Source organism: Phaenicophaeus curvirostris, chromosome 6 (genome assembly GCF_032191515.1).
Source record: "Phaenicophaeus curvirostris isolate KB17595 chromosome 6, BPBGC_Pcur_1.0, whole genome shotgun sequence".
Classification (NCBI taxonomy): domain Eukaryota; kingdom Metazoa; phylum Chordata; class Aves; order Cuculiformes; family Cuculidae; genus Phaenicophaeus; species Phaenicophaeus curvirostris.
In genome coordinates, this window is record NC_091397.1 from 44,091,098 (window position 1) to 44,107,125 (window position 16,028).

The window sequence follows — 16,028 nt, forward strand, 5'->3', positions numbered from 1 at the left end:
TTAATTGGTGGCAAAGTGTTAGATATTTGAAACTTCTCTTATGAACCATGAGTGTAGTTTGTCTACATAGATTGTACAGATTTTTGAGAAATTAGGTGAGTATCCATCCAAAATTGTTTTATGACAAGTAATTTTGTTCTAGAGAAAGGAACTGGCTATAAAAAGGCCTTCAGAGCCTTTATTTTTCTAATTCTGTACCACATCTTATCTGTAGATTTTCACTACATACAGTACAATGCCCTTTGTAAAAGTGGGAGATAATATGAATGAAACATATTCAAAATCAGTGTTTTTTTGAGTCTTCTACAAAAATCTTGTCAAAATAGGCCTTGTTGTGGCACAGTTCTCTGCTAATGAAGATTGATTTGGAAAAAACCTGATCTCTCAGTTTACTCAGAGTAAACATTTCTGTTTAAGGGTACTTAGAATCTTAAAATATCATTAAAAGCTTGTTACTAGACTTTCTGAAGTCTGAACTGGCACTGTTAGGGAAGTGATCAGTTATGTATTCTTTTTTGGAGTTGTTATTTGTGTTTAGCAGCCATGTCAGTTGGTATAGGGTAAAAAGATTTTTCTCAGCACCGAAATTTGTAATGGCTGCCAGTAGGCAGAAATTAACTCTTACTGGGAAGGCAGTTGCTTAGCTTTTTTATTGAGAATGTGGAGTCATCTTGGTCGAAGTCTTATGTTTGTGGGTTTGTTTAGAAACAGCACTTGGGCTTAGTGGTTTTCAGCCTTAAATTGCTGGTTTCGGTAGCTAATACCATGAATGGGGTAACTATTTTCAGTAAACAACAGAAGCTAGTACCTAAGATGGGAAACCTTAAAGAAAAGAACTTGAGATAGTAATTCAGCAGGGTATTTTATCAGAGAGGGGACGTTGTGGTGAAATTCTATGTGAATATTTGTTTTAGAAAAGTGTGGTCCAAGAGAACTAAAACAGAAGTAAAGGTAAAATCCAAAGAAAATTAAGTATAACCATTTAAAGTATGAAAAGTCATCATCTCCAATGTGTCAGTTTCCTGGGAATGGGAGTGGTTTCACTTAGTGTTGGTTTGTATCTGTAAGCTTAACAGTAGCTGTAACTGGGTGTGTTCCTAATTGCAGAATAGGTGAATTTGAATGAAATTGTTCCTTCCTTGGGATTGAACCTTGTGAGCATCAAATTTTGCCAGCATGGATGCTGTTAAAAGTGGTGGAACACTTAACCGAAGACTGTCTGGCTGCATGGAAATCTGAGTGATCACAGTGATGCATCACTTGCCATGGTGAAGTTGTAAACAAGATCTGACACAAAACCCCCAAGACTTACCCTGTAGCTCTGGAACCAAGAGTAGGAGAGGAGAGACAGACATGGCTATAGAACATGTTCTAACCTGCCACGGTGTGGTGAAGCTCGACTTGATTGCTTCGCTAAGTACAAGTGGATGCATGTTCAATTATAGATGTTTTCTGACCCTCAGTCAGGGTGTAAGAAAGTAAAGAGCAAGTTAACATCAAGTTTCTTGTGAAATTGAAGAAATCCACAATGGAAACTTTTCAATTATTGAGTGAGACATAAAGTGAAGAGATGCCAAAGTTCAAGTCAGTGCTCAGAGGAAAGAAATTTCGATAGAAATGTAAAAGCAAAAAGCGATGGAGATCCTCAATAGCCTTTTAGAAAATGATCTGCAGAATTGCTTTGAATGCTGGCGGCATCGTATGCAGCTGTGTATCAACTCAGAAGGGAACTATTTTGACGGTGATCATAGTTGATTTTCTTAATTTGTTAAATAAAGAGTTACAGGCACAGTCTCGTGTTTTTTTTTTTTTGTTTGTTTTGGGGTTTTTTTTCAGACCTCATATACCAAAGAGTATTCTGTAAAGCTTGGGATCACAATGTCTGTATTCTTCATAACTGCAATACCCACTGTTCAGCTGCTGCTGTGGTCAGCCTAAGTAGTTCTGTTTTGTAGAGGGAGTCTTAGGATGCTGTATTCTCTGAGAAGCCTAAAAAATGTGGAGCAAATGTTTGTCCCTCTGATCCAGAATAGCGTAACCTTGTTGGTATAAGGGCTTATTAGCATTGGATCTTGTAAAAAGAGACTTTGTTAGGAACCCAATTATATGCACGGTTTTGTTTTTCTTCTAGTGTTGAAAGTAATAGTTCTTGTAAACTACTTTAAATATACATAAAATATTGAGAAAGAAAAATCTGTTAGTTCTGTTGAACCATGACTAATATTTTTTTATTCAATTTCTTGACTAATTTGAAACATGTAGAGGCATTTGGAAATAACTTTTTAGATAATTTCTGTAAATGTGTATATATTTATAGTGTATAATATGTATTCACCATAATTTTTAAAGACAACTTGTGTCAGTGTATATGTTTAAGTTTTCTGTAAGTACCTAACCAATGCTAAAATGTATTGTAATACTCTAGAAATTTGGCTACAGACTTTCCAGTTCTGTTCTTTCATGATATGATTGGGCATGGAAAGGACCTTTGGAGATTGTCTAGTCCCAGCCCCCTTGCTAAAGCAGGTTCCCCTAGAGCAGGTTGCACAGGAACATGTCCAGGCGGGTTTTGTATATCTCCAGAGAAGGAGATGCTACAGCCTCTCTGGGCAGCCTGTTCCAGGCTCTTGTCACCCTCATGATAAAGGAGATTTTTCTCGTGTTCAGGTGGAACTTCCTGTGCTCCAGTTTTTGCCCTTTTGCCCTTGTCCTGTCTCTGGACACCATTGAAAAGAGTCTGACCCCATCCTTTTGGCAGTCACCCTTTAGTTATTTATAAACATTGATAAGATCCCCTCCCAGTCTTTCTCAGGCTAAGTGGGCCCAGGTCTGTCAGCCTTTCCTCGTCAGAGAGATGCTCTGGTCCCATAACCATCTTTGTGGCCCTACACTGAGCTTTCTCCAGTAGTTCCTTGTCTTTCTTGAGCTGAGAATTCCAGAACTCAACACAGTAATCTGGGCAGAGTGGAGTGGGGAGGATAAGCTCCCTTGAGCTGCTGGCCACACTTTTCTTTAATGCACCCCATGATGCCATTGGCCTTCTTGGCCATGAGAGCACATTGCTGACTCATGGTTAATTTGTCCACATCCTTCTCTGCAGAGCTGCTTTTCAGCAGGTCGGCCGCTAACCTACACTAGTGCAGGTGGTTATTCCTCCCTAGGTGTAGGAGTCCGCACTTGCCTTTGTTGAACTTCATTAGCTTCCCGTCTGCCCAACTTTCCAGTCTATCTCACTGAATGATGGCACAGCCCTCTGGAGTATTGGCCAATCCTCTCAGTTTTGTGTTCACAGCACGCTTGCTGAGGGCACACTCTGTCCCCTCATCCAGGTCATGGATGAATATGTTGAACAAAACTTGGCCCAGTACTGACCCCTGGGGAACACCACCTGCCACAAGCTTCCAACTAGACTCTATAATGCTGGTTACAGCCCTCTCAGCTCTGCTATCCAGTCAATTCTCAGTCCACCTCACTGTTGATTCATCTAACCCACACTTCCTAATTTTACTGATGAGGTAACATATGGGAGGCAGTGTTAAAAGCCTTGATGAAGTCAAGGTAGACAACATCTACTGCTCTCCCACCATCTACCCAGCCAGTTACGCCGTCATAGAAGGCTATCAGATTGGTTGGGCATGATTTCCCCTTGGTGAATTCATATTGACCACTCTGATAACTTTCTTTTCCTCCATGTGCTTAGATACGACCTCCAGAATGAGCTGTTCCATCACCTTCACAGGGATGGAGGTGAGGCGGACTGATCTGTGGTTTCCTAGGTACTCCTTGACCTTGTTGAAGATTGGAGCGACATTGGCTTTTCTCCATTCCTCAGGCACCTCTCCTGTTCTTCATGATCTTTCAAAGATAATGGAGAGTAGTGTAGCAATAGCATCTGCCAGCTCTCTCAGCGCTCATTCAGGGTATAAAAATGCTGAAATCTTTTAATGTATTGTCATCTTGAAGTACTTTATCTTATATTTTAAGTCTCAGAATCCATAGAGGAGATTTATGCAAGACAATAATTATTTTTTTAAAGCATAAAACCACCTATTCAAATTCTGTGCAAGTATAATGGGAAAACCATTTCTATGGTGTGTGTGTTTGCATGCCAGGTGTCTTCCAGTTAATGGAGGGTGGATGTGTGTGTGGCATGATGGATGAGATACTAATTGTGGTTGCAGTAAGATGGTGAAGGGGAAGAAAGAGTATTGTTCCAGCTTCTCATTTAATAAGCAAGAGTTTGGAAACTGAAGCTTCATTAAATACCAACGCGGTGCTGAGCTGTGCGATCAATGTTGCTATTGCACTGTTCTGCAGTTTACAAAATTTTAACCTCTTAAAATTACAGGAAAGCATTACTTCTTATAACATTGACTTGAAGCTTTTCTACTGTAATAAAGTTTTACGACTTCAGTTACATCTGTGCTGTTGTTTGAGGTTTTCTTAATGTTGTTTCCCCCTTCTTTGTGTACAGGAAAATGTAAATAGGCCTGCATAAGCCACCTTCATTAATGAGTAGAAAATAGCGGCAAGGAGTGAAATTTATCTGGAGTGCTTACTTTCTGGCCAAGTATTGACGATAATGAGCTAAAGCATTGTGAATATATGTAATCGTTAGGATCTTCGTCGTCACTGAACACGTAGTTGCAGAAATCAGTCTTTTCAGTTGCAAGTCCAGTGTTTTCTTTTGTTATTGCAGGCAGTACTGCATGGAATTAAGCGTAATTTTAGATTTATTTTTTTTTTAAGTGCAAGGTTTATAAAAATTACCTTTTAATGGCATTAATATTGTGTTGCACTGGTATATGTTGTTTGAAGTGGCATGTTAGTACTCTACTTCCCTTCAGACTTTTGGGTTTTATTTCTTAGGTTGCACGTCTTCAAAAAATCCCTGATGGTGACAATGAGACAATGATTCCTGTACTGTCTTCAAAAAAAGCAAGTGAATTGCCAGTTGATGAAGTAGCAAGCATTCTGCAAGTAAGTGGTTTTGAATCCTTTAAGAATGCACTGATGTTGTCAAACAGCAAGTTGGGTATTTCCTAAGGACAGAATTGTCATTGAAAGTCTGTGCATTATTGTGCAGCTTGATATTAGCTATTGTCTACTTCTAAAAGCGTGTTGATTTTTAAATTGCTACTTGGAATGCTTTACTCTCTAGCATTCTCAAAAAAATTTGAGCATTTGGAGAGGGGATGAGAGTCAACTTGAAAAAGTTTGGGTTTCTGTATGCTTTGAAGATTGCTTTTTCTTAATAAAAATCTTAGAGTCAGTCTTCCTATAAAATTCTATCCTGTTTTTCATAGTTATTGCTTCTATTTCTCTAAGGAATCCTTATGTCCTTAATTTATTTTGAGAGCCTCCATTTTAAGTAGAGGGATAGGATTGAGAAAGCTACCCATTGACAGATTTATGAACCATTGAATCTGGGTTAATTTTTGTGATAGATAGTTTTTTTTCGTTTTTTGTCTGCTCAGCTGTCTGCTTGGGGAGTACACCATGATAAATGTTGGTCACTGACAGCTCCAGACTTTGAAGCTATTGCTGTCATTTGGCTGAGTAACTGAAGTCCTGACATAATCCTCAGGAGTCTGAACTATGCTCGCAGTTTGGTTTGTTAAAGAGTTTTCTACAGGGAAGATCAGCAGTCATTTAGAGATGTGGAACAGCATCTGCTTCTGTAGTTCTGTGACTTTTTTGTTGACTCTTTTAAGTACTGCCAAATTAAGTTTTAAAATACTGGTTAGTTAGTTAACATACAAATATTAGTGCCAAGCATGCGTTTCTCATGTTGGCCATATTTGTATAATCTAAGGCTATATATTTCATTGTTGAAATTTATTTTGAAGTCTGGTGTATCAGTGTAATTGCTGACTGTGTTATTCTTTGTTTATTTTAATAGGCAAATCTTCAGAATGGCTTAAAAAACTGTGAAGTTTGCCATAGACGAGCATTCCACGGATGGAATGAATTTGATATTAGTGAAGATGAACCACTATGGAAAAAATATATTTCCCAGGTTAAGATTTTTGTCCTTTCTGCTGTTTGGTTTTAATACTTGTCAGTAGTTCTATTCTTTATTACTTTGCTTTCGTATACATGCACATGATAAAAGTGGGGAAACTCTAGTAGAATAGGAAATTGCAACTTATAATTTATATTTAATTTGCCTATTGAAAAAAACCTTTTATTTAAGTACGTGCTAGTGTTGTAATTACATGATTTGTTCTTGAATGTGTATTCATACCTAGCCAAAGGTTATATTCATAACTAGCCTGAGGGCTGGAGAAGTAGAATAAAGTTCCCTGTAGGTAAAAACTTGAGTGTGAATTGCATGGGGTCAGGCAGAAATGCATATGATGGCTGGTAAATATTTAAATGGAATATGAAGTATGAGTAACTTGATAGACAAATGAAATTTTTTTGAATGCAAACTTGCTGGCTTTGAACTGAGGGTGAAGGTGGGACCAGCCTTAATTTTCATGTCAAGCAATGTGATTTATTTTATACATATGTATGTTTTATATATGTGTGAGCACGTGCAGCTTCTCAAAGTGGTGTGGGAGAGTCACTACATCCTGCCTACCCCCTGCCCCAGCTATACCAGATATTTCGCAGGGAACTTTTACACAGATTTTTCTAATGAACTTGTAACGCTAAGCGTTTTGGTCAATGTTTCCTGCCCCTTCTGTGAGCGTCAGTGCAGTTAACCTCTAGATTAAACCATGAAGTAATAGATGGTTAACTCTAGAGTAACTGCTTTACTTGGGAGTGACTAAAAAGATAATCAGTGCTCTGCTGATGATAGCAGCGGGAGCATCATCCCATATGAGCTGTTCTCTGGCATTAATGCTTTATTTTCCCACGTGTAGCGTCAAATTAGTCAGATGCATCACCACACTTCTAAAGCATATTATCCACGTCTATTTTAGGTAGGATTTATTAAGATACACATTTGCTTTGAATGTGCTTATCATGTGTGCTTTTAGAATGTTCTTTGCTTTAATTGTAGGAGTGTTCTGTATTGTCATTCTTCTCTAAAAAATGACCATATTAGGAGGCAACTGTCTTGTAGAAGCAAGGTCCGTTATTTTAGCCTTGGAAATCCGAAGAACGCATGTGATTGAAAAGTAAAATTTGTATCTTGTAAAACAAGAAATCATTAATTGAAAGTTATGAAACATATTGCTGCCTTGATAGTGACCCGTTGCTGGGAACAGGATCAGCCTGTTACCTCAAAGACATTTTGAATATGTTTCAGGCTTCCTTTTGTATGTTCAAATACAGTATAAACAAATATTTATTCTTTTTGTCTTAATGTGAATCCAGAAATGTAGGAAACAGTTTTTATGCTATGTATTCAATATGGTCTATTAAAAGACTCTGATATTAACCTCCCCTCGAATTAAATGTCTGAACTGTGCAAAGTCAGATCTTTTTGCACTAGTAGGTCAGAAATATTTTAATTAAAAATAATATGTTTTATAAATAGATCAGATGTTCTTTGAGGGGTAGATAAAATGGTCTTTCTGTCAAGAGTATTGAGGAATTACTGTTTTGTTTCATTTCAGTTTAAAAATCCCCTTATTATGCTTCTCCTGGCATCTGCGGTCATCAGTGTTTTAATGCATCAGTTTGATGATGCTGTCAGTATCACTGTGGTAAGGAACTAAAATTTTATCTTTGTTGGGAGTATTCAAAAAGTTTGACTGCATTTGCTTTCCACATCACATGAATGCCAATTTGGGATGGGGTCATTTGGTTCTAATGAATTATTTTGACTTGATTTGTTTACTTTGCGATTGGATTTCTTTTTCCTTGACTAATAGCAGTAGTACATATCAATATGCATCAGTGAATAATCATATGGCTGCATCTTGCAACTTTACTCTTTCGTTGATTAAAATGCCTGCCCTAGACACTTGCTCAGAGGAGCAATTTTTGGTGTCTTCTATGTAATTTTTATTTTATATTATGCTTTAGTTTCTAATTGAAGCCAACATAAGCCTTCTGTGGATTTACTTGAAAGATATAATCTTTTAAAACATGAAAAAGAAATGTAACCTGAACTCTCTAGAAATAGCAGAAGGAAGATAGAAATTTAAATGATTTTTTATCGTAGCAGTTCGCAGTTAAATAGGGTGCTAAACCAGTGAGCTAAACATTTGTCACTGCAAATGACTTGGAGAAGAAAATTATCATCTTTTTTACAGGGTGCTAGGTGATAACTAGGAATCAGGACTTCCACATGATCAGGGGCAAGTTTTAGCTGGTTTTGCTCTTGACTGACCTCCACACTCTCTATGTGGAGGTTTACTTTTGTAATTCACTCAAAGTCACTGGAGGTTTGTTTGTAACCCCTCTAGTTCTTTGGAGAGAAAAATTTTCTTTGGAACATAAACTCTGTGGTTGCCTTAAGAAAAAATGTGCAATTTTGAATTTGAGTTTGGAGTAACGTGATGTGTTCATGAGTTGGATTTAGGTAATTTTTTGTATTATGAATTGTGTTTGATTATTTCGTGTTTTTTCCCTTGGTGAGTGCCCTGAAGCCTTTTTACTAACCCTCTTGAGCAAAGCAATGAGAAAAGAACTGGACAGTTAGTGTAAGGGAGCAGTAGTTTCTGTGTTCTGTGCGGAAACTTCCTGGGAAGGAATCTTTAACAGCCTCATGACTTGCTGCTAAAGATCAGTGACGTGTTACTTTTTGTAGCAACACTGGCTTAAGCAGCTTTTGCCATCTTTTTGGCTCCAGTGATATTGTAAAACTTTTTAATGTGAACTGGGTCCTGATGAAAATGGAAAAAAAAATTACATACCTTTTTCCATTTGGAGGATATTGTCTTTTTGATGCAAGTCAGTGCACATGGACACTAGCTAAGAGACTGATGTGAGGCTAGGAATGCAAAGCTGTGTCAGGTAGCGTGAATTGTAGAGGGTAGTATTGCCTCCCAAAGAAACACTTGTAACTATAGTAGAAGTACTATATGGAAAGACAGACAATGCGTGTATAGATGTAGTTATTTCCTAATACTCAATTGATGAGGCTAACTTTGGTATCACAAATAATGCAGATGTACTGAATTTATAGTTGATTTTGTTAAGGGTTTTTCTCTTGCAAAGCAGTAATATCTTGTTTATTTTTAGTAATTCTCTGTATATTTTAAAGGTTCAATCAATATGTTGTGGATGTTGTGTTATGGTTCCCTAGAAATTGGTGTAGCAACTCAATTTGAGTAACAAATTCCGTTACTGTAATGAAAGTCAATTTGAGTGTATTGAGGGGGAAGGTGATGCTTTAGACAAAGTTGATCTTTGTTACTTCCTGTAATAGATTTCATTCACTCACGTTCACATCATGTGCTTAGAGACCTCATGATGTTCATGTTGAAGTGTTGTGACCGGAATTGTATGCTGTATAGGGGGATGTGAAGGCTTGTTGTTGAGGCTTTACTACTTGGATTATTCCTAATGAGCGTTTTTTTTAGCTTTTTTTTGTTTGATATCTCTGGCATCTTGCTTGTTTGGGGTGTACTTAGTGTCCTGTCTCACTCCTTGGGAGACTTGGGCAGGGTTACTGGGCCTCGTCCTCCACTTGTTCTCCTTACTGGGACATTTAATGGCTCCAGACCTGTTCCTCAGCTTACTACCGTATCTCTTCAGTTTATTCTTAGTCTTTCTGTTATCTGGCTATTTGAGTGAAACTACATCTGTTACACTCTGTAGCAGTTAACACATCATTTTTTTAACCTTTGTTGTCTTCTGAGATTCAGATCAGTTTTTCTGTTTGTGTCATAAATCTCTCTTCATTGCTGTCTCTTACTTATTCTTTAGAAACACGGAGCAGAAGATTTTCTTCAAAATCTCTATGTACTTGGTGGTCTTATTTGTACAGTCAAGTTTTTGAGTTCTTGGACATCACTAGAGCAGATGTAAATAGAGAATGGCATAACTTTTCTAACAGACCCAATGGATACCGAGTGATTTTGAGCATGAGAGAGTTTTTTTCAAATCGTATTGTTAGAGTATGATTCTCAGCTGTGGCTGAGCAAAATCAAATATCACTTTCATGACCATTTGGAATTCCTTTGCCTTATTCACTTTGTTTTCTTGCAGGCAATACTCATTGTTGTCACAGTTGCCTTCGTTCAGGTAAGACAGCTGTTGTCCAAATAAGATGATTGCTTTTATGTAAACTCTTCTATTTGATTGCTTTTTTGATTTTTTTTTGTAAACTCTTTTATTTATAAGAATAAGTAGATATCTGGATGTGTTGTAGTGTGACTGGTTGACTAAAGATCTCTGTGGTTTCATCCAAGTTATTTGCCTTTTGCATAATTTGTTCTGCTTTAAATGCATTGACATTTATGCATCTATATGGGCATTACACTCAGCTGTGAAAGTGTACTTGTAAAGAAGCATTCATAATATACAGTGTTGAAGTACTTCTAATTATTTAACTTAATAGATTTTGAAAGTTTAGCTCTGGCTTTAATTTTGTACAGAAATTTTGCAAAAAATAATAGTTATCATTGAGTAACTTCCTAAGTCATAAAAAATAAGTTTCATTTTGTAACAACCCAACCTTACGCAGTGTGTGCCTAAGCCAGAATTGCTTTGTTTTAGTGCTCTTTGTTTGCTTTAAATCTATAATCTGTTTATTGAGTTGGAGATGAGTTATGATACTTCAGATCTCCTCGGGCTAAAAGCATAAACACAGTATTTTTGGTTCTAACTTGTTAAACTGTAGAACTTAATCATGTGTCACATCCCTGAGTTTAGAATAATTTCTGTAACTATTGCCAGATCCCTTAAGATGTTGAAGGGAAACACAAAGGACCTCTGCATGTAGGCAAATACTTATATCTGTATGTTTTTAAGTGTTTGGACCATATTTGATTTTGAAAGTATGTAATACAGAACTGTTGAAGGACATCATATTTTATTTGATTGTTTGGAATATTACTTTAGTACAACTTAACTAATAAGATTAATTTCAGTACATGTAGATATATCTTACTGTTTTTTAATTTTTTGCCTGTTTTAAAAAAAATTATCTATTTTTTTTTTTTAAATGTCTCCACAGGAGTACAGATCAGAAAAATCTCTTGAAGAGCTTAGTAAACTTGTGCCTCCAGAATGCCACTGGTATGGAATTGTGTCTCTTTTTGGTTCTAAATTAAGTCATCTTAAATTCAATCTGAAATGAGTAAAAGAAAAAGGGCTGTTTGAATTTACAGTTTTTATACCAAGCTGTTATGCTTTCACAGAACATGCTTTGCTTTTGCTCATTTTAAAGGCTATTGTATGGGCCTAAAAGATTACTCCACGTTGTTGCCCCTCTCATCACTTCAAATGATAGTCTTGATACGTAGCTTCTAAGAAACAGGCAACAAAGTGGAAGCAGTGTTTCGCTGAAATCAGTAACGCTAAACACTGCAATGCAGGTCAGCGCAGTGAATGCTTTTATTTGACCAAATGCCAGAAAAGATGTTCTTACACTCTTCATGTTTTCACCTACAGTGTACGAGAAGGTAGGGTGGAACATACGCTTGCAAGAGATTTAGTACCAGGTGATACAGTCTGCCTGTCAGTTGGAGACAGAGTCCCGGCTGATCTACGATTATTTGAGGTATATACCTAGTATTGCTTTACAACTCAGTAACTTTCCTTTCTGGGATGAAGTGCAATAAGTGTTACTGTTTGGAATTCACCCTATCTAGACAGAAATTTTGAAATAATATAGCTCCCAAATATAATTGTGCTTATCAACATACATAATTTCTGATTATAGGATATGAAAGGAAAGAGTTTTCCAACTTTATGTAGTAATGCAGTCTTGAAAATTTTAGTTAAGTACTTTTTGTCAGTGATAAACAAGTTATAAAGTAATTGCTTTCAGTCTGAATTATAAAGTGTTTTGGCAGGTGATGCAGGTGACTTTGAGTCTTTATTTGCATGAATCTTTAGAGTATAATTTTAGTGTTCTCTAATAATGGAATATTAAAAAAAATCATGAAGTTGTGTCAGTTCAATCTTGTCTGTGTGACTTTTTTTTGTCGTTGTGTGGTGTTTTATCTTCCAATTTACTAGATATTTGATTCATAGATACAGCACTACTGCCAGTCATGGAGTTGAAGTAACAACACTATAACACTACTTGCAGGTTATCTAAAAATGGAGTGTATATATATTTATCTTGCTTTTGATGGTTTTAGCTGAATAGTGTCATGTTACCTTTCTATCAAATTGGGCATCCTCAGGTTGCCCAATATCTGGGATATCTGTCACGTTAAAGAAATTTCTGGTTGTGACGAGCTGGATTAATCATTGCTCATTTTATGGACAAAGCCTAATCAAGGTAGTTGCTGAGACAATCTGTGGTCCTCTTGAGAAATTTGTCTGGGTCGTCTGTTGTTAGCCCCTGTAGTGCAGTTAGTCCTTGAGCGGGTTTGTTTTATCACTGCGAACAATTTCTCCTTCCCTCAGAAACTGCTGTTGTAGCAGCATCTAGTTTCTTCCTCATAAACTCATAGCATGGTTTGGTAGCAGCATGCTTGGGCCCTTCACTAAAGAAAGGCCTGGAGAACAAGTCTTATGAGGAGCGGCTGAGGGAACTGGGGTTGTTTAGCCTAGAGAAGAGAAGGCTGAGGGGAGACCTCATTGCTCTCTACGACTACCTGAAAGGAGGTTGTAGAGAGGAGGGTGCTGGCCTCTTCTCCCGAGTGACAGGGGACAGGACCAGAGGGAATGGCCTCAAGCTCTGCCAGGGGAGGTTCAGGCTAGACATCAGGAAGAAGTTTTTCACATAAAGAGTCATTGGGCACTGGCACAGGCTGCCGAGGGAGGTGGTTGAGTCACCTTCCCTGCAGGTATTTAAGAGATGAGTGGATGAGGTGCTGAGGGGCATGGTTTAGTGATTGATAGGAATGGTTGGACTCGATGATCTGGTGGGTCTCTTCCAACGTGGTGATTCTATGATTCTATGATATTCTGGTTGGTGCCATCCTAGAAAATTGTAGAAATGGTAACTGGGAACTTTTTATTTTCTGAAGCCTTTCATGTATATGAGAAGAAGTTTCTTCACTGACCTAATCTTGTGAGGGCAATCTTGTTTTCCAGAACATACTTGAAGGCCTTTTGTGGCCTAAGTTTTCTGTATGTTGAGTGATCCATCAAGTTTGATGGCAGTCTTTTCAGAAGCCCGAGTATTACATTACAAACTAACATGCCTATAACAGTATAGGCTTTGAGTGCAGTTCCTTTTGGTAGTCATGAGAAATGTCTCAGAGCTCATGGCTAAATCTGAACAGTAGCAAAGTGGCATCTTTATCCTGTTTCATCTTGGAGTCTGATGAATATATCACAAATACAAAATTATTACGGAACTTTCGGGCTTTAATCAAGAGATTCATTGCAGTTTTTGACAAGTGTCCCTTTTCCTTTATTGGTACAGCATCCATCTTTGAAAAATGGGTACTACACTGGTTATCTTACCCATCTCTCTAAGGGAATAGCAGGAATTAGAGGGATTTGACTGATCAGAAGGCACTTTAGTAAAGGTACTATCCTCTTTTAGTGTTGACTACATTAGTTTTGATCAAGTAGCCTGTGTTCATTTTGCTGTCCATCTGGAACTGGAGTGCATCAGTGTTATGCCGCTTAAAAAAACAAAATAAAGCCGCCCCCCCCAACAGCCAGCTCAAACTTCAGAGCAATCAGCTATAGGGTGGTGGTACTGACTGCAATGTAACTGATTCTTGTTTATTCAATGGAAGTGATATCCTTTCAAGGAGTTTGGATAGTTGAGTTTTATTATGCATCCTTTAACACTGTTTTTCTTGAGAAGGTTATCTTGAAATTAAGTGGTATGGTCACCCGTAGTAGCTTTATGCTTTCTAATAAGGCAAAATTATTTTACTTGCATTTTGTCAACAGTCTCTTGTGATTCAGGTGTTGACTCTGTTCAAGACTCATTCAAGTCAGTAGGATAAAATGTAAGAATTGATGTCAGTTGAGAAAAGGCATTTCTCTTCTATTTATATTTTGATAAGTTATTTTTTGATTTGGATTATAGAACACAAATTTTATTTTCTTCACCTGTCAGTTGATGAATATGGAGTAATTAATTTTCACCTTTTCCTTCCCAGCCTGTCCCCACATGCTACCAAAAAACCACAAAAGTAAAACCTAAACAGAAAAAAGACAGTTTCTGTTCCCCTAGTCTACTTAACTGTTTCCTGCATAACACTTTCCCTATAGAGACTTTGTAAACAGAAATACCACTATGAAACAGAGAGGGCCTTGTGGCGGATGTGGCAGTAGGAGGACGCCTAGGACTAAGTGACCATGAGATGATAGGGTTTTCTGTTCTAGGACAAGTGAAGAGGGTTGTTAGTAGGGCGGTAGCATTAAATTTCCAGAGGGCAGACTTTGAAGTCTTCAGAAGGCTGGTTGGCGAAGTCTCATGGGAGACAGTACTCAAGGGCAAGGGAGCCCACGAGGGCTGGGAGCTCTTCAAAAAGGAAATCCTAGCAGCTCAGGAGAAAGCCATCCCCGTGTTCCAGAAAAAAAGCCGGCAGGGGAGATAGCCAGCTTGGTTGAATAGAGAGATCTTGAGGGATATCAAGAGGAAGAGAAATGTTTATGGGCTCTGGAAGAGGGGACAGGCCTCTTGGGTGGACTACAGGAGGGAAGTGAGATTGTGTAGGGAAAAAATCAGAAGGGCTAAGGCTCAGCTAGAAATCAGATTGGCCAAGTCTGTGAAAGATAACAAAAAATCTTTCTACAAATATATAAATAATAAAAGGAGGACTAGGGAGACCATACAGTCCCTATTGGATGCAGAAGGAACAACAGTGACAGGGGATGAGGAAAAGGCTGAGGTGCTTAATGCCTTCTTTGCCTCAGTCTTTAATTGTAAAGAAAGTTGTTCCGTCTGTGTACAAACCCAGGAGCTAGAGGAGCAAAATGAGGCTCCCGTGATCCAAGAGGAGGTGGTCAGAGCCTTGCTAGCCCAACTAGACAGTCACAAGTCTATGGGGCCGGACGGGATTCACCCTAGGGTATTGAAGGAGCTGGCGGATGTGCTGGCCAAACCCCTTTCCATAATCTTCCAACAGTCCTGGAAGACTGGGGAAGTCCCACTGGACTGGAGGCTGGCTGATGTTGTGCCCATCTACAAGAAGGGTCGCAGGGAGGACCCAGGGAACTACAGGCCTATCAGTCTGACCTCAGTGCCAGGGAAAGTCATGGAGCAGGTGATCTTGAGTGCTATCATGAAGCACATGCAAGAGAAACCGGGTGATCAGGCCCAGTCAACACGGGTTCACAAAAGGCAGGTCTTGCCAAACTAACCTGATCGCCTTCTATGACAAAGTGACCGGCTGCTGGATGAGGGGAAGGCTGTGGATGTGGTCTTCCTGGACTTCAGTAAAGCCTTTGACACAGTTTCTCACAGCATTCTGCTTGAGAAACTGTCAGCCTCTGGCTTGGAGAGGCGCACACTCTCCTGGGTGGAAAACTGGTTGGCTGGCAGGCCCAGAGAGTGGTGGTAAATGGTGCAAAATCCAGCTGGAGGCCAGTGACAAGTGGGGTTCAGGGCTCAGTGCTGGGTCCAGCCCTGTTCAATGTCTTTATCAATGACCTGGATGAAGGCAATGAGTGCACCCTTAGCAAGTTTGCGGACGACACTAAGCTGGGTGGAAGTGTCGATCTGCTGGAGGGTAGGGAGGCTCTGCAAAGGGATCTGAACAGGCTGGACCGCTGAGCTGAGTCCAACGGCATGAGGTTTAACAAGGCCAAATGCCAGGTCCTGCACTTGGGGCACAACAACCCTATGCAGTGCTACAGACTAGGAGAAGTCTGGCTAGAAAGCTGCCTGGAGGAGAGGGACCTGGGGGTGTTGGTTGACAGTCGACTGAACATGAGCCAGCAGTGTGCCCAGGTGGCCAAGAAGGCCAATGGCATCTTGGCTTGGATCAGAAACGGTGTGACCAGCAGGTCCAGGGAGGTTATTCTCCCTCTGGACT

The 16,028-nt window shown here is 38.9% G+C and overlaps 1 protein-coding gene across 4 annotated transcripts in view; it reads left to right on the forward strand.

Annotated features, from left to right (window-relative positions):
• Nucleotides 1–16,028, forward strand: part of ATP2C1 (ATPase secretory pathway Ca2+ transporting 1) — a 96,640-nt gene that overhangs the window by 56,185 nt on the left and 24,427 nt on the right. For all 4 annotated transcript variants that reach the window (XM_069859999.1, XM_069859996.1, XM_069859998.1 and 1 more), the window contains exons 2-7: nucleotides 4,870–4,980; nucleotides 5,903–6,019; nucleotides 7,572–7,661; nucleotides 10,114–10,149; nucleotides 11,084–11,145; nucleotides 11,521–11,629. In XM_069859999.1, coding sequence (XP_069716100.1) covers nucleotides 4,912–4,980; nucleotides 5,903–6,019; nucleotides 7,572–7,661; nucleotides 10,114–10,149; nucleotides 11,084–11,145; nucleotides 11,521–11,629 — 483 coding nt within the window. In that variant the 5' untranslated portion in view covers nucleotides 4,870–4,911. The remainder of the gene's footprint in view (nucleotides 1–4,869; nucleotides 4,981–5,902; nucleotides 6,020–7,571; nucleotides 7,662–10,113; nucleotides 10,150–11,083; nucleotides 11,146–11,520; nucleotides 11,630–16,028) is intronic.